Source organism: Eptatretus burgeri, chromosome 3 (genome assembly GCF_056783735.1).
Source record: "Eptatretus burgeri isolate ZD-2024b chromosome 3, Ebu_testis_v1, whole genome shotgun sequence".
NCBI classification, from domain to species: Eukaryota; Metazoa; Chordata; class Myxini; order Myxiniformes; family Myxinidae; genus Eptatretus; species Eptatretus burgeri.
The window spans coordinates 37,295,292-37,318,064 of NC_140963.1; the positions used below are offsets into that span (position 1 = coordinate 37,295,292).

The window sequence follows — 22,773 nt, forward strand, 5'->3', positions numbered from 1 at the left end:
CAAACACAACCCTCTGCTCGCGGCATTGTCCACGCTCTTCGCGCGCTCGCCGGCATGCGGGCATGTGCGTGGGCGGAATTCCATGCCCCAGGCAGTGTGGATTTCGCAGCAAATATGGTCACGGAATGCATCGTTCTGGCTTCACGCCAATAAGGGTATGCGCCATTTTCCACCCAATGGGCGACGCGTGGACCAAAGCCGGGGCAGTCCTTTTCAAGAAGGCGGAGCCGCAACATGCCGTCCACCCAATGGGAGCAGGCGACGGGGGAGCGGACCCGCCCCAAAAAACGAAGAACAAAGATTGATGATTTGCGTCCCGTCTGCTCAAGCGCTCTGCTGTCTGGGTCTGCGGCTGACTGCATCCTGCGCATCCGAGGCGTCTCGTTTGGCGCATGACAACAGGCGGTCAACCATCTCATCACGGCAGATCACCTCGTCTCGCCTCCTCTGGGTTTGGCTGCCCTGATCCGTTATTTGGCGCCTGGTGCTCCGGGAAGGTGCGGTTGTCCAGCCGCGCGAACGTGGCCAGGTCGCCAGCCACATTCTCTTCCCTCAGCACATCTTCCCTCCCGAGCTGAAGGGGAAATAAAGACCTCGAGGTTCATCTCTTTCTGGGGTAATTGTGTGTGCGTGTGTGTCCGTGGGCCCTATCTCTAAGTGGAATTGTTAAGGAATTGCTTGTACATTTGATTCCCTTCTTTATTCAGATAACTCTGCCCTTAAGTGCTCCCCTCATGCCCCGATTATTGTAAATAAATTCCCTATTGTTGAATGTCCCAGCTCGTTCCCCGTCATTTCTTTCATTGGCTTAGCACGGTGCGTGTTGAGAAATAGCAAGGCAGTAAATTGTTCCTTTGGACTGACGGGCCTCGGTAACCATCCGCTCGGGTTACACACGGTTCGGGCACGGTAACGGCTTGTCCCACTAAGGTCTGTCGAGGGTGTGAATTCCCCGGTAGATTTGCCGCATGGGTACTTAGGTATATTGAAGTTTTGCAATTAACCCTACCCCACGCGGTCGAATTATTGGCGATTCATGGTCCTGTAAGGGACCCGTGCCTTTCGGACTTATCTGAGGGTCACGACCTAAATTCTGGGTGTTCGGTGGAGATGACTCTACTGCTCCATCTAGCGGCCGTGCTCGCCAACAAAACCCGGCCCCACAACAATTGGTGTTCATGCGCGGGGTTCGAACCCCTCTGCCTCCACAAAATTAACGGGATTCGGATCAGGGGTGTAGGGAGCAACCCCCCCCCCACCGGTTTCCCCCAAATTACGAGCATTTCAAACTTGTTCTCATTCGCAACATGGCAAGCCAAGACGAGCTGGGTCAGGTGGGTGTAGAGATTATCATAGGTTTAGAGGAATCCATGGTCCAGGACACCCCCATGCATGAACTTTCCCCATGATCGGACCCCGAAATAATGGGCGCGGGTGGGGTGGCGTATAACCACACTCCACCACCCCCCACCTCCGTCAAAGCCCCCCCCCCGATTCATGTTGGGTCCGTGACCGATCGTGGCGGATCGCCTCCGCAAGAGCCATCGGACTTCGAACAGTTGGTACAGATGATGCAAGAAATGAACAACAAGGTGGATGCGAATACGCAGGATTTGCAAAAACAAAATGGACGCAAATGCACAGCGGATGGATGAGATGAGGGGTGATATGCGAACACAGCGAGGGGAAATGCAGAGCATGGAGTTAAGCCTGTAGGCGAGCGTAAGAGGCAAAATGGTGTCTGCACGTGGGGGGACGACCGAACCGACCAGGAGTGTAGAATGTGTTCAGTCCGCGATGGAGACGGGCGAGGTCGAAGTATAAGAAATGCGGGAATTCAAGGGATGACGGAATTAACAGAGACACAAGGGGAGACGCAGGATTTAGAAATAATGGGGGAGACGCAGGAAGCGAAAGAGGGGGACGAATTGAATGAAACTAAAGAGGAGCACACACAGGTAGAGATAGGAGGGGACAATGGGGTCGAGCTGGTGGAATGTGTTGGGACCCAATGTGAGCATCGGATTAACCTCCCTCAGGAACAGGGGGAGAAGGTATGCTCCCTCGAAGTGGACTGCGACCAGGTGAGTCCGGTCGGGCCGAGCGAGGTTGAGCGGGTGAGTGATGCGAACGGGTCCATGCAGACTTTGGGGCGAGTGGAGGCTTTGGGATTGTGCGGACTCCCATCCCCAGCGTGATTGTCCCAGAATGTGTGGTGGAGTGTGTGAGTGGTGCGGGTGTGTTGAAACGTATGAGTGGTGTGAGTGTCATGGCGTGCGTGAGTGCATGTATGGGATTGAAATGCGGACTGATTCAGACGGGAGACACGAGTCGCAAGCCTGGAAGACGCAAAGGGTTAATTTGGCAACCGCGCCGGGTTTGCGCGACGACGCGTACAAGGTCCATGGCACGCCTGCGCGATCGCGATCCACCCGGAAATGTTTCACGTCAGATACGAGCCGGCCGCGTGGACAGCGAGAATGTAGGCGAGTGTCGGGTGAATTTGGAATGGACGGGTCCACATGCGAGCGCGTGTGCGAAGCTCCATGTGCTGCACGCCGTGCGTTCTGTTCACAGAGCGCATGGAGCGGGTCCACGGGACGATACGCTCGGGCTGGCCTGCACGGGAAACCGCACAGGGTCCGTGTGCGAATGACGTCATCGGCACGGACCTCGCGGCTCGAGCTTCAGGTGAGCAGCGCACGTCGGCTCGCATGGTGGACACCGCAAAAGCGAGCGCTGATTGTGATGCGCAGGGCGACGACAAGGCTGCACATATCACCCGATGGAAGGGACGAACGAGGGAGTCACAGACCGCAGCCTAGGCAGTGCAAAAAAAAAAATTAAAAAAAGGCCTCGCTCCAATTACACGGCCCTGACCAGGATTTGGCAAGCATCCTGCTTGGGCATAGGAGCATTAGTTAGCGGGATGGGTTTAGCTTAGATAGACCAGCCTCATGGGGGCATGAGCCGTCCTCTATGGGGCCCATGGACTAGTTCGTGGGAAAGTAGATTTAGATTTAGAATGGATTTGGGAGACATGGACGGACATGGAATGTGTCGTGAGGACGTAGTTTAGCTACGTAGATTAAATGGAACGTGCATAAGAGTAAGGGATGACTAACTAACATTACGCTGACCCCGGGGTCACTTGGGTCGGTTTCATTCCTCCCCCCAATCATTCATTCACACCATGCATTCTACATTCCCTCCACTCACTCACTCGGGCCCGTTGACCCATACTCATTCATCACACATTTTTCACTTTTCTTTTCCAATTCACACTCTACCTATGTTCCCCTAACTATCTCGTGCTCCCTTGTCGTCCCTTACACTAATGCACGTTCCTTTTAACTCTACGTAGCGAAGCTACATCCCCACTACACATTCCATGTCTGTCCATGTCTCCCAAAATCAATTTTCCATTTCTAAATGTAACCTATCATTCCCACTAACTAGTCCATGGCCCCATGGAGGACAGCCCATGCCCCCATGAGGCCAGTCTATCTAAGCTAAACCCATCCCACTAACTATTGCTCCTATGCCCAAACAGGATGCTTGCCACATCTCTGCCGGGCCGTGTATTTGGAGTGAGGATTTTTTTTTTTTGCACCGCCAAGGTGGTGGTTTACGGCTTTCCCATTCGTCCCTTCCATCGGGCGACACGTGCAGCCTTGACGTCACCCTGCAAATCGCTCACCTTTGAGGGATTCCCCACATGAGCCAACGTGCGCAGCTCATCCACAACTTGCGCTGGGAAATCCCCGGTGACGTCACTCGCCCACGGAACCCGCACAGCTTGCCGTGCAGGCCCGCCTGAGCGTGTCGTGCTGGGGGCCCGCCCCGCACGCTTCACGAACGGAACACGTGGTGCCAACACGTGATGCCCCGCACACGCGCCCACATGGTGACCCGTTTGCTGAATTCAAACAACACTCGCCGCCATTTTAGCCGTCCACGAGGCCTTGTTGAATCCCACATGGAGCGTTTCCGCGCTGGATTCCTTACGCGAAGACGCGCACGTGAGGGACGTTCGCTAAATGCCGAACGGGCCTCGCATGCTACGTCCTGCGAAACCGGCACGGTTGCCAGAATAACTTTATACGGCGCAGAAGGCTCGCCACACCCATCTCCCGTCTGAATCCATCCGCATTTCAATTCCTTGCATGCACTCACGCACGCCATGACACTCACACAATTCTGCACACCTTTTGACACACTCGTACCACTCATACACTCGGGGACAATCACATCGGGGAATCGTGTTACCACAAGCAATCACAGGGTTTCCATACCCCCCAAGCTCCGCGTGTACCCGTTCACAGCACCCATCCGCTCAACCTCGTACGGCCCGACCGGACTCACCTCGTCGCGGTCTGTTTCGAGAGAGCTTACCATCTCCCTCTGTTCCTTCAGGAGGCTATCCTGCTGCTCGCACCAGGTTACGAAACATTTCCCATGCTCAACCTCATTGTCCCCTCCTAACTCCACGTGTGTGTTTGCTCGTCTTTTACTTTATGTAATTTGCCCCCCTCTTTTGATGTCTGCGTCTCCGTCACCTGATCTATCTCCCGTGTCTCTTCTATTATTTCTGACTCCTGGATTTTCGTCGCTGCCGTTTCCTCCTTTGTCTCTTTTATTTCTTTTCATTCCTGCGTTTCTCCTTGTGTCTCTGTTAATTTCTCCGTCTCCATCACCTCTTTTAATTTTCCCGTCGTCCCCTTGTGTCTCACCCTACACGTTTCAGTCTCTCAAATTATTGTGGTGGCGTCACTCATCATCCCGACCTTACCAGTCTCCATTGCGGGCGCGACAGCCATTACACCCCCCCCTCCATGGCTCACTCGTTTCGCTACGTGGTGCCGCCATTTTGCAGTCCATTGTCCGCATTTCGCCACGTGCGATCGCCCTTATTGCCCCTTGCCCTGCCTGGAGACTCAACCCCATGCACTGCATATCACCCCTGCCCTCATACATTTTGGCATCCATCCTTTGCGCATTCGCAGCCATCCTCCGCATAACGCTCTTCATTGTTTACATATCACCCCTCATCAGCATTAATATTTCCCCTAAACTGGTCCAAGTTAAACGTCCCTGACGGAGCCGATTCGCCTCGGCCAGGCGCGGATCCGCCAAGGGTCGGGAAGGAAGTTTGACGGAGGGGGGGTGTCATATGCCGCCCCTGCACCCCTTACGGACTCTGAGTTTGGATGCGGGGGCACGTCTTCTTGCATGGGGCTGGTGTCCTGGACCATGGTTTTGTCTAACACTACATCTACCTCTAAACCCACCTATTTCAGCCCATCTTGGCTTGCCATGTCGCGTGTTGGAAATAAAATTTAAAACGCTTGCAATTTGGAGGAAATGGGGGGATTTGCTCCCTACACCCCCTGATCCGAATCCCGTGAATTTCTCTACGTAGGCCGAGGGGCCGAATTGCACTCCTGACTACCAATTTGTTGTGATTGGTGTCCTGCAAATTTCGTTGTGGAGGCGGAGGGTTCGTGGTCCCACTCCTGATTACCAATTTGTTGTGGGCCAGGTATCAGCTGCAAGCACGACCGCAAGATGGAGCAGTAGAGTTGGCCCCACCGAACACCCCGAATTCAGATCGTTACCCTCGGATAACTCCGAAGGTACGCGTCCCTTACAGGACCGTGAATCGTCAATAAATCAACCACGTGGTACAGGGTTATTTGCCAAACTTCAGAATACCTAGAGGCCCACGTGGCGAACTACCGAGTATTCACACCCTTAACGGAGCTCAAACGGGATGAGCCGTAACCGTACTCGACCCGTGCGTAACCCGAACGGATGGTTACCGAGGTCCCCTCAGTCCAAATGCACCCAACTAGGGCAACAACGGCCTTTTTAATTCCCCAACACGCACCGTGCTTAGCCAATGAAGGAAAGGACAAAGACGAGCTGAAACATTCAACAAAAGGAATATTTATTTACAAAAGGGGGAAAGGACACATAAAGGGCAGAGTTAAACCGACAAGATAAATGGAAATTTATACACAAGCACTTATACAGTTCTACTTGAAGACGGGCCCACAGACACACACACACACGCACACACACACACACACACGCACACACACACACACACGCACACACACACACACACACGCACACACAGATACCCAGAAAGAGAGATGGACCTCGAGGTCTTTAATATTCTTTCAGCTCGGAGGGAAGTCGAGCTGACGGATGAGAACGTGGCTGGCTACCTGGCCGCGAGCACGCGGCTGGACGTCCACAACTTCCCGGAGCTCCAGACGCCAGAAGACGGACCAGGGCAGCCAGACGCAGACCAACACCAGCGACGAGATGAGGCCAGACCAGCGTCGAGCAAGATGCGACCAGTCCAGCGTCGAGCAAACCGAGAACCAAAACCCAGCGCTCGAGCAGACAGAGAACCAAAACTCAGCACTCTTTGCAGACCGGGCATCAAAACCCAGTGCTCGAGCAGACAAATAACCAAAAACCCAGCGCTCGAGCAGACAGAGAACCAAAACCCAGTGCTCTTTGCAGACCTGGCACCAAAACCCAGCGCTCGAGCAGACAAATAACCAAAAACCCAGCGCTCGAGCAGACCGAGAACCAAAACCCAGCGCTCGAGCAGACAGAAAACCAAAACTCAGCACTCTTTGCAGACCAGGCATCAAAACCCAGCGCTCGAGCAGACAAATAACCAAAAACCCAGTGCTCGAGCAGACAGAGAACCAAAACCCAGCGCTCTTTGCAGACCTGGCGCCAAAACCCAGCGCTCGAGCAGACAGAGAACCAAAATCCAGCGCTCTTTGCAGACCTGGCGCCAAAACCCAGCGCTCGAGCTGACAGAGAACCAAACAAGCACTCGAGCCGACAGAGAACCAAACCAGCGCCGGCGAGATGAGATCAGACCACGCGCTCTAGCAGACCGGGCATAATTATTTGTTCCCCTTTCCTTCGTCGTCTTCTCGGGCGCGGTTTGCTCATGCATGGCCTGCCCTCATTGGACGGATCCCATGTCTCGGCTCCACCTTCTTGCAAAGGACCGCCCTGGCTCTGATCCGCTCGTCGCTCATTGGCCGACAGGGGAGCCAAGCCCGCTGATTGGACCAGGGGGGGGGGGCATGACGGCCATCGCGGCCGACCGCCCCTCAAACAAGGAGAGGAATATGGTCCCGTGTGGGCTACGCCTATTGGCCGACCGTCGGCAACCTTGCTCGCATCTCCCCGATTGGGCGAGTTAGACATCAGGTCCTCGTGAACTCCGCCCACGTACATGCTAACACGCACGTAGGCAATGGCGTCGGTGTGAGGAAGCGAGGTGAAGGCGTGTTGTTGTAGTTATCGTTGATGTAAAAATAAAAGAAAACCCTGACTATCAAAATAACTCCGCAGGACATGAACATTTAATTCCCATTATACCAGGGACGGGACCCTAACTAGAAACACGTACTTATCGAAATAACTAAGCTGGGGGACGGCTGTCTGTCTGTGTGCACAAGGCTTCCAAATTCGTAACAGTATCAGTCAGTGTACATAGGCTTTAAAAGCCTTTTTTGCAGGATTGTCAGCTTACCCATCTTCAGGAATGGAATAGATCCACAGATATGCATGTGTACATACATACGTACATACATACATACATACATACCTTTTAGAGAAGCATCATATTTAAATATATGAAAGCACGAAAATGCTAATGTTGTTCAGAGGTTTGTCTAGCAACATATTCAAAATGGCATTCAGTTCTGGTCACCTTCCTTTTGAAAAACTCCTGCCCTGACCACAAACCACCCAGTGTACTCCTTGGCAATGAGACTAATTTGGCAGCAGGAATGTCCTGGAATGGAGGCATTTATTCCAACAACAACACCACCACCTGTGGAAAGGATATCGATTTATGCATCAGAAAGGGTTTAGCTTTGTTCAATTTGAATGGTACTTAAAAATGACAGGTGTTTTCGGAAAAAGGAGAGATTGGAAAAGTTGAAACTTTTTAAGTCTAGGTATGGAACAGAGCTCACAAAGGAAGAAGAGAGACAGGGTGTTTTTTTAGAAAAGAAAGTCGTTAGTATGTACGGAACAGTTTGCTAAAAAGTTGTGGGAGAAGGGACGGTTTAGCAGTTTAACAGATAACTACAGTATATAAACATCGAGATGCTGAGGAATTAGGAGGATATAGATGGCTGGTAATAATATGCCATGGTGCAAGCTCGAAGGGAAGCATTGCGTTTTTCTATGTCTAGTTTTCCTTGAATCACATTCAGGGGTCTTTTTCATTTCAACATCACACTGATCCAGAGTTTGAGGCTTATAGATGAGTTGAATGATGAAGAATGATGTGGATCATATTCTTTATATCTTTATTTATTTATTTTCACACACTACACGGGAAAGACATCATGGAGGAAACATTGAGCTGCCTGTCCTGTGTACAAGCACTCACGTTTGGATATTGAAGACCCAATGATACCTTTCGAAAAGGCCATTGCATGCCAGTACACCGGCCAAATGTGAAATAACTTTCCCCAGCCAAAGGGTCACCGCAATATCAGGGTACATTATAATCCATCAGTAACGAAGAAGTAATTGAAGAATGAAGAACTAGTCTTGCCGGTGAAAGCTACTGTCCACCTGCATCGGGGGATAGGTAGAACAATTATGGATGGAAATCAACAAGATGTTGATTGATTTATGCTTATCACTGTGGGAAACTTGGAGAAAATGACGTTTCTTGCATTAACCCTTCATCAGAGCTTTAGACACTTTCACTATAAAAAAAAATAATCACGCTCATGGCTTTTGCTCCCACGGAGGGTTAACACACGAAACGTCAGCTTCTCCTCACTTCCCACAGCAGTTAGCATGCCTCATTTAACGTCCTGTTGATTTCAGCCATTGAAATAATTGAATCCTGGGCAGATATTAATTTGCTATAAGGATTCAGATATGTACATTATATATTTCAGAACGAAAACGGGGGAATGTTCCAGGAGGTCAGATTTTATGTTTGTAAGGACAGCATAGGACATCTATGTATACTCATATAAATGCGCTGGATCATACATCCACTAAGTAGTCCAGAAAGCCTGCAAATGACCCAAGAAGCAGATGTCTCCCCTTTTGCCCTTTTTGTAATTAAAAACTCTCCACAATTCCCCTCCCCTCTCCTCCTTGATATTCAATGCAGTTTTGGACAGACGTTGTGACTTTGTGTCATCCAAAAGCCTGATGGAATATTTTGCTCTAATTGGGATATTTATGTGTGGAAGGTGCCAAGGATCTTCTGCTTTGTCCGTGGGGCATATTACATAACACAAGATGGCTTGCAGAGGAGAAGCGAAGGACACAAAGACAAATAGAAGAGCGCACACAGTTATCGCAGGGAACGGTGTGCCATACATTGCACGTGATGAAGGTTAACCAAGTGGGTATGATGTAAGAGAGGAGAGATATGGCATATGTGCCGGCAGAGAGACCAAGAAGAGTTGTGTTGTGAAGGAGAATAAATAAGTAGAGAGAAAGCGCAGTGCACGTGGAGAAACAGGGTGGATAAAGATAGTCGTCGCACTTACTGGCAGAGGCAAAGACTTGTTGAGTGCACACAGTTCAGGAAGCAGGTGACACTTACATGGTGCAATAGGTATGCATGACAAAGGAGCTGCGATGAGAGACACAACAGGTGCGCAGCCAGAGTCGGTGCTGAAGGAACAACTCACCGGTGAGGTTCATCCTTAATTCTGCTACTCTCAGCCCAGAGATTTTACCTTCCTCACCCTTCCTTACTACTCCATTTATTTGTACCAATCTTCCCTGCATTTTTTCTTTGTTCTATTTTTCCCCACTAATGCTCTTTTATGTTTGTGTGTTTCCCTTTGCTTGTGGGTTTTGCTTGGAGATAAGGTTAAGACAAAGCCCTGTGTTATGCATTTGAGATTGGTGTTCATCTTGTCTTTGTGGAGGCTTCAGACAGACTTATGCCCTTGGAGGAGAAAGGATTGGATGGTTTATCAATTATTCTCTAACATGTTTGTCCACATGGTATTTAATATTAGTGCAAAAAAAAAATAAATCAAACCGTGAAAAAGCATCTTCTTTTGGCACCATCACAACTAATTTTAATGCTAGTAGAAAGACGATGGAATCTTTCCTGTACACTATAACCGGCTTAAACCGCTTGTTCATATTGGCCTCAGGCCTCATATCCAAGCATGGCCTCAACTTATTTGAGCCTAGTGACCTGGGTAATGACAATACATTATATGGTGGAACCTTAGTGAGTAGCACCTGTTCTGAAAGGGGTGAGGGGCACACCCTTATTGCAGTATGAAACATCTTGATAAAATGGAAACTGACTTAGATAACTGAAATCTACGGACAATGAACGATTATGTAAAACTGTATTAATTGTATGTAAAATACAGTGTACTGTTGTTATCCGGGAAACACCATTTGTCCCAACAATTATTCATTTTATCCAGGATTTCAAGTTTTTAAATTAAAAGCAGCTGAGCATGTCCACAAACTTTCTCCTAATGCCTCAAAATGAAAGAATTTGCAAGAATTACGGAGATAGAGAGGGAGATGGAATCATTTCCCATAACAACCAGCTTCAAAGCCTATTTCTCCTTGCTGTATTGGCACAGAGCAGCAGTGATAACCTCTCGTTTGATGCCTTGAAGCCTGGTGCAGATTTTTTTTCCATTCCACTAGTCAAACGCGAAATGAAAATATCACCAGTTTAAAATGTTATGAACTAATGCAAATTCAACAAAACAAAGTGTGTGTGAAACAAATGCAAACTAGAGGGGGAGTACGCGGGAGAGTGCAAAACCTCCGCCGCCATTACTGCTGGGTCACTCAAGTGAACCTTATATCTTATTCATTAAATATGATGTCAACAGTGCTGACAGAGTTGTAGTTCTTTTCTCCAACATTTTTTTTGGGGGGGGGGGGGGGGGAATGGAAATCACTTAAAACATGTAGAAATGCAAAAAAAAAAAGAAATCGAAATTTTGATGAAAAAAAAAGTTGCAAAAATTTTTTTTTCTCTAACAATTTTTTTGGGGGGAGGGGTTGGAAATCACTTAAAACATGTAGAAATGCCAAAAAAAAACATTTTTCTCCAACAATCTTTTTTTGGGGAGGGTTGGAAATCACTTAAAACATGTGGATTAGCAAAAAAAAAAATTTTTCGCAAACAATTTTTTTTGGGGGGGTAACGATTTTTTTTGGGGGGGGGGGTTGGAAATCACTTAAAACATGTAGAAATGCAAAAAAAAATTTCCCTTTTTTGGGGGGGGGTAACAATTTTTTTGGGAGGGCTTGGAAATCACTTTAAACATGTAGAAATGCAAAAAAAAAACAAAAAATAAATTTCTCTAACAATTTTTTTGGGGGGTTGGAAATCACTTAAAACATGTAGAAATGCAAAAAAAAAAATTCTCTAAATTTTTTTTGGCAGGGGGGGGGGACCAAGTCCAAAATTTAATGGCATTATCCTTAGACCATACCTAACCCCCCCTCCCCCACCAAGTTTCGTCGAAATCCAGAGGAGTTTTTCCGTAATACTGTTCACAAACAAACAAACAAACAAACAAACAGAAAGGGGTGAAAACAGTAACCTCCATCCATCTTCGAAGATGGCGGAGGTTAACGAGGATATATCCATGTTATGCCTGTAATAGTTACAATACAGTAACGGAATCAGTTATAATAACTATCATTTTCATCATTTTTACAGCCTGGTGTTGGCTTTATAACTAGGGTGGCTGGTTTGGGATCTTGGGGTCCTGAGTTTGAGCCCCGTTGGCTGCTGAACTTACATCAGGTGGGGTTGACTCAGCCTGTCATCCTTCCAAGGTTGGTGAAATGAGCACCAGTGTCCCGGTAATAGGGGCACTGCATCAGCGGCACAGCTGCGCTCCAACAAAATGATAGCTGCCATACGCAAGACGAAGAAGAATCATTTTTACATCTGTACATGTAATCGTTCAAACACCAGAAAGATTCATCAGATGGAGAGAAATGGATCAGGTAGCATCTGGATGTAAAAAATGCAACTTTTGAAACCATATAGAATCATAAAACTCTCTTTATATTGGGTGGCACACACAATTATGTGATTCAAACAAGTTTCATGCCGGTAAGTGAAATAAGAAGTGGTTCATTGCAAACTTTTATAATATAGTTTGTTCTTTGTATCCATTGGTAAAAGGAGCGATATAAATAAATGTAGTAATTATTATTATCAGGATATTCAAAGCTCTGATGTTGTTTTTGTTGATCTATTTATAACAATTGTACATAGAGATTGTTTTTTACTTTACATCATGCCACTTGTAACTTTTTAAGTAAATGGTTAAAGTGAACACAAAATTACATATTAACCCCCTTATTATCCACCAATATTTATACTATGAGGTGTGTGTGTGTGTGTGTGTGTGTGTGTGTGTGTGTGTGTGTGTGTGTGTGTGTGTGTGTGTGTGTGTGTGTGTGTGTGTGTGTGTGTGTGTGTGTGTGTGTGTGTGTGTGTGTGACCATTTTTCTCAGAGATGGCCAAACATATCTCCGTCAAACTTTCAGAGGTTCATCATTGAGTTCCAGGGAGTATTTTGGGCCAAAATAATTTGCAAGTTCCATTAAAAAACATCACTCTATGCCTAAGCCTTTGTTGCAATGTAAAAGGTGCTATTAAATGATCCCTGACCCCATTCCTTAGTGGGAGTAGGGAGGTGTTTTAGGTCCCCACAAAAATACAAAAAAACCAATTTGATTTCTTCAAAATGCCAACAGGATTAGAACAGCACTGCACAACGCTGGGTACCCTTGCTCGTGTCTGATAAGTATCAAGTTTCCTATGCGATTTGATTTTGTCTCAGGGATTAAAATAATGGTATCAGTACCCAATAACATAGCAGTGACACAAAGGTTCAGAGAAAAATGCTTCCAAACTCTTCTTAACCTAGAGAGTTCATAGAACAACTTAATACTCCGTGCTGTCTTGAGAAAAAGAAAAAACAAAGGGCATGGGAAGGGCCTTTTCAACCCTCGCTTTGCATTTTTGAGCATGATCTATATTTTTGAGTACGAACATGAGCCACCATTTTTGTGTGAATCTCGCTGTTACTCCACCCTCAGTGTGAGGAAAACTTTATCGGTAAAGATGGCATAAAGTTTTGCCAAAGTACTGCGAAGCTGGAGACTTTTAGAAGTGTAAACAAGGCGATTTGTGTTCCACAGTGTTTAAATATATAATTCAATGGAAATAAAATAAAAGTTTTAAAGGCTGTAGAAAAAAAGCATTTATTGGAAACTTTACTGCCATTGACGCATCATATTTTACACCACCTTATTTAACACATTGAATTAGTTATTCATGCCTATTATTCATGTCCTTTATATGTGTGCCACAAATCCACAGGGAGAAGCAGACACAGTGGAAAGCAGGGAAATACACCAACAGTTGGGTAGAGGAACACAAGCTGTAGAGGGACTCCTGGAGGTAGAATGGATGAGGGGAAGAATGAGAGAGAGAAGGGGAAGGGGAGAAGATGGGAGGAAGACATGGGAGTTAACAAGCTGGATACAAGCTCAAGCACAAGTAATGGGCTGAAAGAATGGGAAAGAAGAATTATGGAAATGGAGCTATTTCGCACAACCAGCTTCAGTCTATTTCTCCTTGCATTGTTGGCAGAGAGCAGCGATGAAACAATTAAATAGAAAGTGAGGGAGATGAAAGAAAACAAAAAAAACAAAAAACTGGAAAGGAAGAGGTTGGCTTGGGGCAGGATAATGAGGGCAAAGAATATCAGTATTTTTGGGGGATTAGTTGAGGTGAACAGCCATCTCCCTTGGAGGGAAGAAATGGATTGAACAGACCAAGGAAGTTAGTTCCACAGATGAGAGTAATAAGGAACAAATGAGTGGAGGTGAGTCGTGAACCTGGATTTTGGGAGTTTCACCAGAAGTGAGTTACTGGCAGACTACATGCACCCTGCAGAAACCTGGGGGGTGGGGTGGAGGGGAGTTAGGTGGCACAGAAAGGCCAAAGGTTGCAAAACCACAAACAAGGCAATGGAAGACAAAGAGGCCACAAATCTGTTTACAATGCAAGAGCAGCAGGCCAAGAGATTGAGCTTTGCTGTGGGAGATTCCATGATGATCTTTAACTGCTCGTCCACACTTTCTTAGAACACATCATTGCTGGAGATAAAACATGGTGTAACAACCACAAGCTAGAACTTACGTCTCATTCTGCAGAGTGTAATTAAGTGGTAACTTCTCTCTATCTGATATAAACCTGTGGAATAGTGGGAGGCTTATATCTGTTGTTGGGTTTGTTTCTACAATTAGTGCCCCCAATTTTAATGGCACCTCAGAGTTTCTTAGATCCTTAGGAATATTAAACCACCATTTAGGTTTGTTTTATTTTTTCCTTTCTTTTTCTGCCAATGTCTGAGCTGTATCTCAGAGCCAGCTGGGACTTTCAGAGTGCAATTTTGCATTAATAATGGAAATAAAAAGTATGCGGGGTTTACATTTTTTTGACCTTGACATAATTTTTAAGGTCATGACCCAATTATAGACATTTTATCATTTTTTCCCCAAAACTAGACTAAGGTTTGTCAATCAGAATGAAATTGCCCAATCGTGATAGCATAGAGTAAACCACAATTATGCTTAATGTATATCATACCCCTCCGAATTAAAGGTCAAAGTCAAATGGTGGTCTAAAAATAACACTTTTTTTGTCATTGCTCAATATTGCCAATGCAGAATCTCAAGGAATGATTGGCCTTCCAAGGTGTCCTTTCATCGTAATAGTGTAGATGCATTGAAGTTGTGCAACTGATATTTGATTAATGTCCTTGACCAACTTTTTTTGGATTGTGACCGAATTAACAAAAAACAACTTTTGATCATAACTTAAATTATATTGTGTCAAATCATCATGATGTTGAGTTTTTTGGATACATTGTAGATGGGGACATATTTCCTTAATTTACACTCAAATCCCTAACTGTTGAGGTCAAGGTCGTAAGGCGGTCCGAAGAAAAAAATGCCATCATTGGATCTCAGGCACCAGGGGAGGCTTACCCTTGGTGATCACTTTTTGATCACATATATCTAGTTAAACCTAAGATATTGCATTCAAATGATAATGTGCACTCCTGACAGTTACAAATCGACTGTTTATATTCTTTTTCAGGAAATGCCCGAAAAACCGAAGACGTCGATAATTGCCAGAAGCTTGCTTGGAGGTAGTGTAAATTTTTGGGTAGCTTTTTGTTATTCTTATTTGCTATTCAATTATTCGATCAAACGAAGAAAGAAAATGACTTCTCACAATTAGATCAACATTCTAGAGTAATGCGAGAAATATGAATACAGTTTGCCTGCTTTGTATATTAGCACGCTGTACAACAAAATTCATTTTCCCTCTTTGTGATGCATTGTATCATCTGTGTTATATCTCAAAAAACGTGACCCCATTACTACTCGTTGATAAGTTAATAAAATTTGAACTGTGCAAAAATATATGTAGAATTTCTATTATAGTTAGTTATCAAATGTGTTTTATGTGTATAAGCAGACTAAAATTTCTTGCAACCCTGCTTTCTATCATGCATAACCTTTTGATATATTGCTGTACACAGCTGTATTTTTGTTTATACGTCTTTCTGCAAAATTTTTAATTTTTTGAAAAGGGAAATAATCATAACTTCATATGTACGCAGAGGGGAGATTTTGATCTGTGAATGCTTGTCGAGGTTAGCACAGTTTACTTGTGGCGCAGTAACTGACTGTATGTTTAGACTTAAACCTTGCTGTGGAAATGGTGCTTAGATATTGCAAGGATTTGTTTAAAAATAATTAAAGGCAAAAACATATGTTTTGAGTTTGTAGATTGTGACTTGTCTTGGTAAATTCTTCCTTACTTTGGAGATTTAGAATTACATGACTGTTAACAGTTTCTCACCTGTTTTCAGCAAGCACAACACCAACCAGTAACACTTCTGATAAACTTAAAACAACCAATAAAAATGGACTCACCCCACTATGAATTATATATGTGTATGGATTGACGGATGACCCTCCTTGTGTCATCAGGCGATTAATTCTGCGGAGGCAGTTTCATTGTTTAGGGGGCACAACCCTGGATGGGTAGCCACTCCGACACAGGATACTTGACTGGCTGACTTCCAGCACTGGTACTCATTTTGCTGACCTCAGAAGGATAACAGGGCTGAGTAAAAATTAAAAAAACTGCAATTTTTGCATATGTTTTTGTACACCAAACAGACGTGAATAAGGGTTACATGCATTAGGTCACTGATGGTGTAAAATAATTAGCCTGTAATTTCTGAGTGTTTTAGCATGTTGTCTACAACATACTGGATAATTATGGAAAAACAATATAATACATAAAAATATAAAATTAACATATGAAAAAAAATTGGACCATCATGTTCACGACATGGTGATCTACGCGTGTACAAATTTTTAAGTTGAACGGACCATCGACGGCCGGACCCAGTCAGGGAAAACTCAATATCACCCAGTTAAGTTGGGGTTAACTATCCAGCCACCACCATCATATGTGCATGGGTGTGTGCATGTCATTAGTTGTTATCTACATGTGTGGATTTCAAAAAGCGGAACAGCATCCTCACAGGTCTCGAAGTAGCCACCTCCATTTTGGTTCGATTTATGGACCAAGCCATGAAGTTTTATTGTTTTCAAAGTTTGTTCTGAGGACTCTTTTCAAAATCATCACTGAGCCCCAGACAGCTTCCATTCCCAGGGATGGTTTTTGAGATCTCCATGAAGTTCTTTTCTCATTCCCATTGCTCCAATTATCACAAGTACAATTTTGGCATTCTTCAGCTTTCAGGATCTTTTCACTTCATTTTTGAGATCTTGGTATTTGGTCATTTTCTTGATTTCTACGTTGGTTAGGCCAAAATCGCTGGGTACTGAAACCTCATTGAGCAATGCCACCTTTTCTATTTTGTAATTAAATACTATATCTGATTACAACGTTTTGTTTTCTATGTTCACGCTTGATGGGATCATCAGGTTGTACGTGAGGTTTACTTCTTGTTTTCAATAATTGCTTTTGGTTCATGTTTCCGTGAGTTTTCTGAAACAGCAATTATTGAATTTTCTGCAGATGTGCCAATGGATTACCTCACCTACTTTGTTGTGCCTTTGTATGTATAGCTGTTCTGACATGAGTTTGTTTACATACCGAGAGGTGGTCACTCATGTTTTCTGTTCCTACCTTGCAGAACCTACACTTGTCCAATTGATTCAGTCCTGCCATTAACTTCAAGCCATTGGTGTAGTGTCCTTGGTGTTGGGAATTTATTACGATTCATTCCCAGTCCCAGTTCAGCTGACCTCTTCTTAGCCATTCCAAAGAAACTTCTTTGTCTATGCCCTATCTGTCCAACTCGTTTTTTTAATACCTCCCTGCTCTTTTATGATTCTCCCAGTTATCAGTGCATATTTGTTGATATTTTGTTTAATATTTCTCTCCACCACCGAAGGTGAGGAGATTATGTTTTCACCTCTTTGTCTGTTTGTTTGTCTGTCTGTTTGTTTGTCTGTGTGCAGGATATCTCAAAAAGTTGTGGTCGGATTTGGATGAAATTTGGTGGACAGGTTGGTTGTGTGACTTTTTTATGACTGACAGGTTGAATTTTTTTTTATTTTGTCCGCTTTTGTTGGTTTACCTTGTATGAATGTGCACTTGGCACACTTATCTAAGCCATATTCCATTTGAATATTGTAGGAGTACTGTTTCACTAATTTGAGTTGTTCTACCAATTTTTCGTCATTCAATGTGAAAAGCTTTAAATCATCCACGTACAGTAGATGTGTCACTTTTCCTGTCTCTTTGACATTCTTTTATTGGCTGTTGGGATGTATATGTGTCGTTGCTCAGTGTGTTCAGGACCAGGCAAAACAGGAACAGAGAAAAGCTGCCATCCTGAAAGATCCAACATTGTATCTTCACCCTGTTATTTGTATCTTTCCTTCCATGTGCTGTAATATCAATGTGGTATTCCAGTCTTGCATTGCTTTCTCACCCTAACATCCAATTAGAGTACATCCCAAGAGACAGGAAGGTGACATCCACTGGAGACAGGAGAGACATCCACTGTACATGAATGATCTAAAACTCTTTGCAACGAATGATAAAAAATGGAAAGAACAACTGAAACCAGTGAAATGGTCATCAGACGACATTGAAATGGAATTTGGCTGAGATAAGTGTGTCAACTGCACACTCGTACAAGGTAAACCAACAAAAATGGACAACACAAAAATAAACCAATGTCACCCGCAGGGTGACCCGTATCTTGCCAAAAGTTGACCACGTGTGACTTCTTTAAGGTCACACTGAGGTGAACAGAGCTGCTATCCACCAGGAGCGACACCTTGAGGAATATCTGCCTACGAGAGATTCTGATGAGAATCGTTCTACAGAGTAACCATGAAAAATATGCGTTTGCCTCATCACATCACCAAATGACGTCATAATGTCTCAAGCTTGACATATCTGGAAAGCACTCATCGAGGTGTTCAATTTGAGGTACTACACGATATGGTTCCTAAAACTTGAAAATTTTACCTTGGGGTCAAATATGTTTGACCTCAGGCGCTAACCATGAAGGTTAAGGCCAATCGCCACCAAAAATTAATCAGCTGAGCGCCAGACCATGAACTATATTCCCATGAAGTTTGAAGACGATCCGATCAAAATTACTCAAAAAATAAGGGTTTCGTCGACTCCCCCTGATTGGCGACAGTGACCTTGACGTTTGACCTTGACCTTCAAAATTTTGTGCACTGAAAGGGACCTCTATAGGCCTCTGATATGCGAAGTTACAAAAATTTCCAATGATAACTGTGCTCTGCAGAGTGATTTATATGTGATTACAGACAAAAAAAATACAGATGGAGGTCAAGGCCAATCGCCACCAAAAATTAATCAGCTGAGCGCCAGACCATGAACTATATTCCCATGAAGTTTGAAGATGATCCGATCAAAATTACTCAAAAAATAAGGGTTTCGTCGACTCCCCCTGATTGGCGACAAAGTGACCTTGACCTTTGACCTTCAAAATTTTATGCACCGAAAGGGACCTCTATAGGCCTCTGATATGCGAAGTTACAAAAATTTCCAATGATAACTGTGCTCTGCAGAGTGATTTATATGTGATTACAGACAAAAAAAAATATAAAAAAAATACAGATGGAGGTCAAGGCCAATCGCCACCAAAAATTAATCAGCTGAGCGCCAGACCATGAACTATATTCCCATGAAGTTTGAAGACGATCCGATCAAAATTACTCAAAAAATAAGGGTTTCGTCGACTCCCTGATTGGCGACAAAGTGACCTTGACCTTTGACCTTGACCTTCAAAATTTTATGCACTGAAAGGAACCTCTATAGGCCTCTGATATGCGAAGTTACAAAAATTTCCAATGATAACTGTGCTCTGCAGAATTTTTTATACGTGATTACAGACAAACAAAAAAATAAATAAAAAAACATACAAGCTGACTAATATATCTTGCAAAAACTTCGTTTTGGCAAGATAATAATCGACCTAAATACAACACAGAAATTAGAAATTATAGCATCATACAACTATCTCGCAGAAGAAGAGAGCCACCAAATGGCACAAAACAAATGCACACAACAATTGCCAACAGAATACTTGCATTGAATGAGGCTCATCCTGAAAACATATCTCACCCTGAGAAACAAAATCAAAGCCATTAACGAACTGGCAGTACCAGTGTTCCAATACAGCTGTGGTTAATAAACTGGCCACAAGTGGAAATAAACAAGCTAGATATCAACACAAAGAAACTTCTCACTATGCACAAAATGTACCACAAAAATTCGTGCATCCCGAGAATGTACCTGCTGAGACGAGAAGGAAGTAGTGGCCTTATGGAACTCAACCAAGTGCACAGAATGACAACTGAAGGATTGGCTGAGTACGTGAAAAGTTAAACAGACTACATAATCCAATTTGTATGCAAACACAAAGACAGAAAGCCAGTAAAGTATCCTGAAGCCAGCTATCAAAAAAAATTTCAAAGACATGCAAATGGAAGATGTCACACATGAAACCGAAACAGCAACAAATACAGCCCCACTGATTGCAAAAAAGGTGAAAGAAAACATTACAGATAACTGGGAAATATCAACAGATAACTGGGAGAACCACAAAAGAGCAGGAAGATAGAAAAAAAAAACCAGTTGGACAGAAATGGGCAGAGACAAACAAGGCTCATTGGAATGGCTAAGAAGAGGTCAGCTCAACTGATATGGTGAAAGAATCATAAATGCCCAACACCAGGGACACTACACTAATGGCTTTAAGAAGATGGCAAGACTGAATAAATTGGACAAGTGTAGATTTTTGCATGGAAGAAACAGAAAGCATAAGTCACCTCCTCTTCTAATGTTAAAAAAAACTCATGTCAGAACAGCTGTACACAGTAAGGCACAACAAAGTATGTCGAGTAATCTACTGGTGCATCTGCAAAAACTTCAGTACCCCATTACCAGAAAACTCATGGAAACATTAACCACAAATGGTAATTGAAAACAAGGAAGTAACGCTCACATACGGTGTGATTATCCCATGTTGTATGAACACAGAAACCAAAGCATTGTGACCAGATATAGTACTTAGGTAAAAAAAGAAAAAGCAGAATTGCTAATTGAGGTATCTGTTCCCAGCGATTTTGGCCGAAACAATTCAGAAATCAAAGAAATGACCGAATACCAAGACCTCAAAAATGAAGTGAAAAGTGGTGCCAATGATAATTGGAGCAAAAGGAACAATGAAAAATAACCTTACAGAGACTTTAAAAGCCATTCTTGGGAATATTACTACAATTGAACTACAGTTGGAAGCTGTCCAGGGCTCAGTGAGGATCCTCAAAAGAGCCCTTGGAACAAAACTTTGAGAACAAAAAAAACTTCACAGCTTGGTGCATGATTTGTGATCCCTTAACAAAACGGTGGTGGATAGTTTGAGCCCTTGGAGGACTCTGTTCAACCTTCTTAAACCCACAGATGAAGATAACAACCAACAACGCAGACACACACACACACACACACACACACACACACACACACACACACACACACACACACACACACACACACACACACACACACACACACGCACGCACACTGCCATTAATTTTTTTTTTTAAACCTTTTTTATGATGATTGTTGGTCACGCATTTTATTTATCATGTGAATGAGATGAGGAGCAAACCTTGGGAATGCTGAACATTTACATGTCCATTTCATTGAGACCTAATCCTGTTATTTATGCTGCTTTGTGGTGAATGTTTTCACGGAGGGATCAAACTTGGAAGTGACAATATCAATTCTGGGTGGGTTCACCTTTGGCAGCAATCACTGTATTGCATCGCCGTCGTATTGCCTGTATGAGAACTCTATTCTGAGCCGAAGGAATGGCATTCCATGCCCGAATCAGCTCCTCTTCCAGCTCAGAAGGTCTGTAGCTGTCTTGGCAAGATTTGAACGTGAAAAAAATCAATGATATCCCAGAGATGTTCAATTGGATTTAAGTCTTACAAGATGGCAGGCCAGGGTTTCATGACATTAACGTTGGCATTGACAAGAACATTCCTTGTAGGAATGGCCTTGTGAGCAGGAGCATTATCGTGCATGAAGATGATTCCTGGACCATGTTGTTGAACGATAAGCAACACACGTTGCTGTTACATTTCATTAATGTATCGATTTGCTGTCACATTGCCATGGATATAGATCTGATTGGTGCTGAAGGTGACAGCAATACCAACCCGCATCATGACACGTCAACATCAAAAATTTGTGACTTCCTCAACACAGACTGGGGCATATCGCTCATTGCATCTTGCTCACACAGCCATCATTCATTTCATGGCGAAATCTGTATTCGTCACTGAGCATAAAATTTGCCAATTGCCTCCATGTCCATCAGACTTGTTGATTTAACCACTGCAAGCATGGTTGGACGTATCGCTGTGCAAGTCTTGGACGCAGAACAGCACAATGAATACAGATCCCTGCATCACAGAGATGCCGAAACACAGTGTTGACAATTATCCTGTAAGGTCCAATGAGTGAGTTTACAGTACAGGTATCCCCCGGTTAACAAATACAGGTATCCCCACCCCACAAAGGATCACTACAACGAATGGTTTCATTTCAGGCTATTCGACGTTTAATGAAGGTCTTCATTCACAACAACGAAGGAACCATCCCCACAACACAGTGTCTGATGATTGCGCAATGTCACGTCCATGGTGATACGTTTTTACAAAAAATTAACTTTTCATTGCTGCGATTCGCTTATCACTCGGGTGATTAACTTTTCAAGGTAAAAGGCTTAGAAATAACCATCTCCTCCACCACCTCCTGCCCCACCTTCTTGTATGGAAACTTGAACTCAGATTGTTTTGGTAAGTGTTACAACTAAATTAACTTTATTACTTGGCGAAGATTTTTTTTGCGAAGTCCAGGATGTTTCAAAAAGAGTGATGCAACTTGAAAAGTTTATTTACAAATAAAAAGAAACCTCAGAAACGTGAACCAAACATTTCTTGAAAGCAGATGACATGGTATTTTCTGTCACTGATTGCAATTTGTCACTACTTGACATATATACGTATGTATATATATATATATATATATATATATATATATATATATATATATAT

At 44.0% G+C, this 22,773-nt stretch overlaps 1 protein-coding gene across 6 annotated transcripts in view; it reads left to right on the forward strand.

The window, feature by feature from the left end:
- LOC147029698 (tomoregulin-1-like) overlaps window positions 1–22,773 on the forward strand; it is a 199,346-nt gene that overhangs the window by 149,312 nt on the left and 27,261 nt on the right. For 4 of the 6 annotated variants that reach the window (XM_085872946.1, XM_085872941.1, XM_085872944.1 and 1 more), the window contains one exon: window positions 15,209–16,064. In XM_085872946.1, the coding sequence (XP_085729072.1) occupies window positions 15,209–15,239 (31 nt within the window). In that variant the 3' untranslated portion in view covers window positions 15,240–16,064. Of the gene's footprint in view, window positions 1–15,208; window positions 16,065–17,291; window positions 18,325–22,773 lie in introns of those variants that run through there. The other 2 variants (XM_085872943.1, XM_085872942.1) reach the window with 2 other exon arrangements.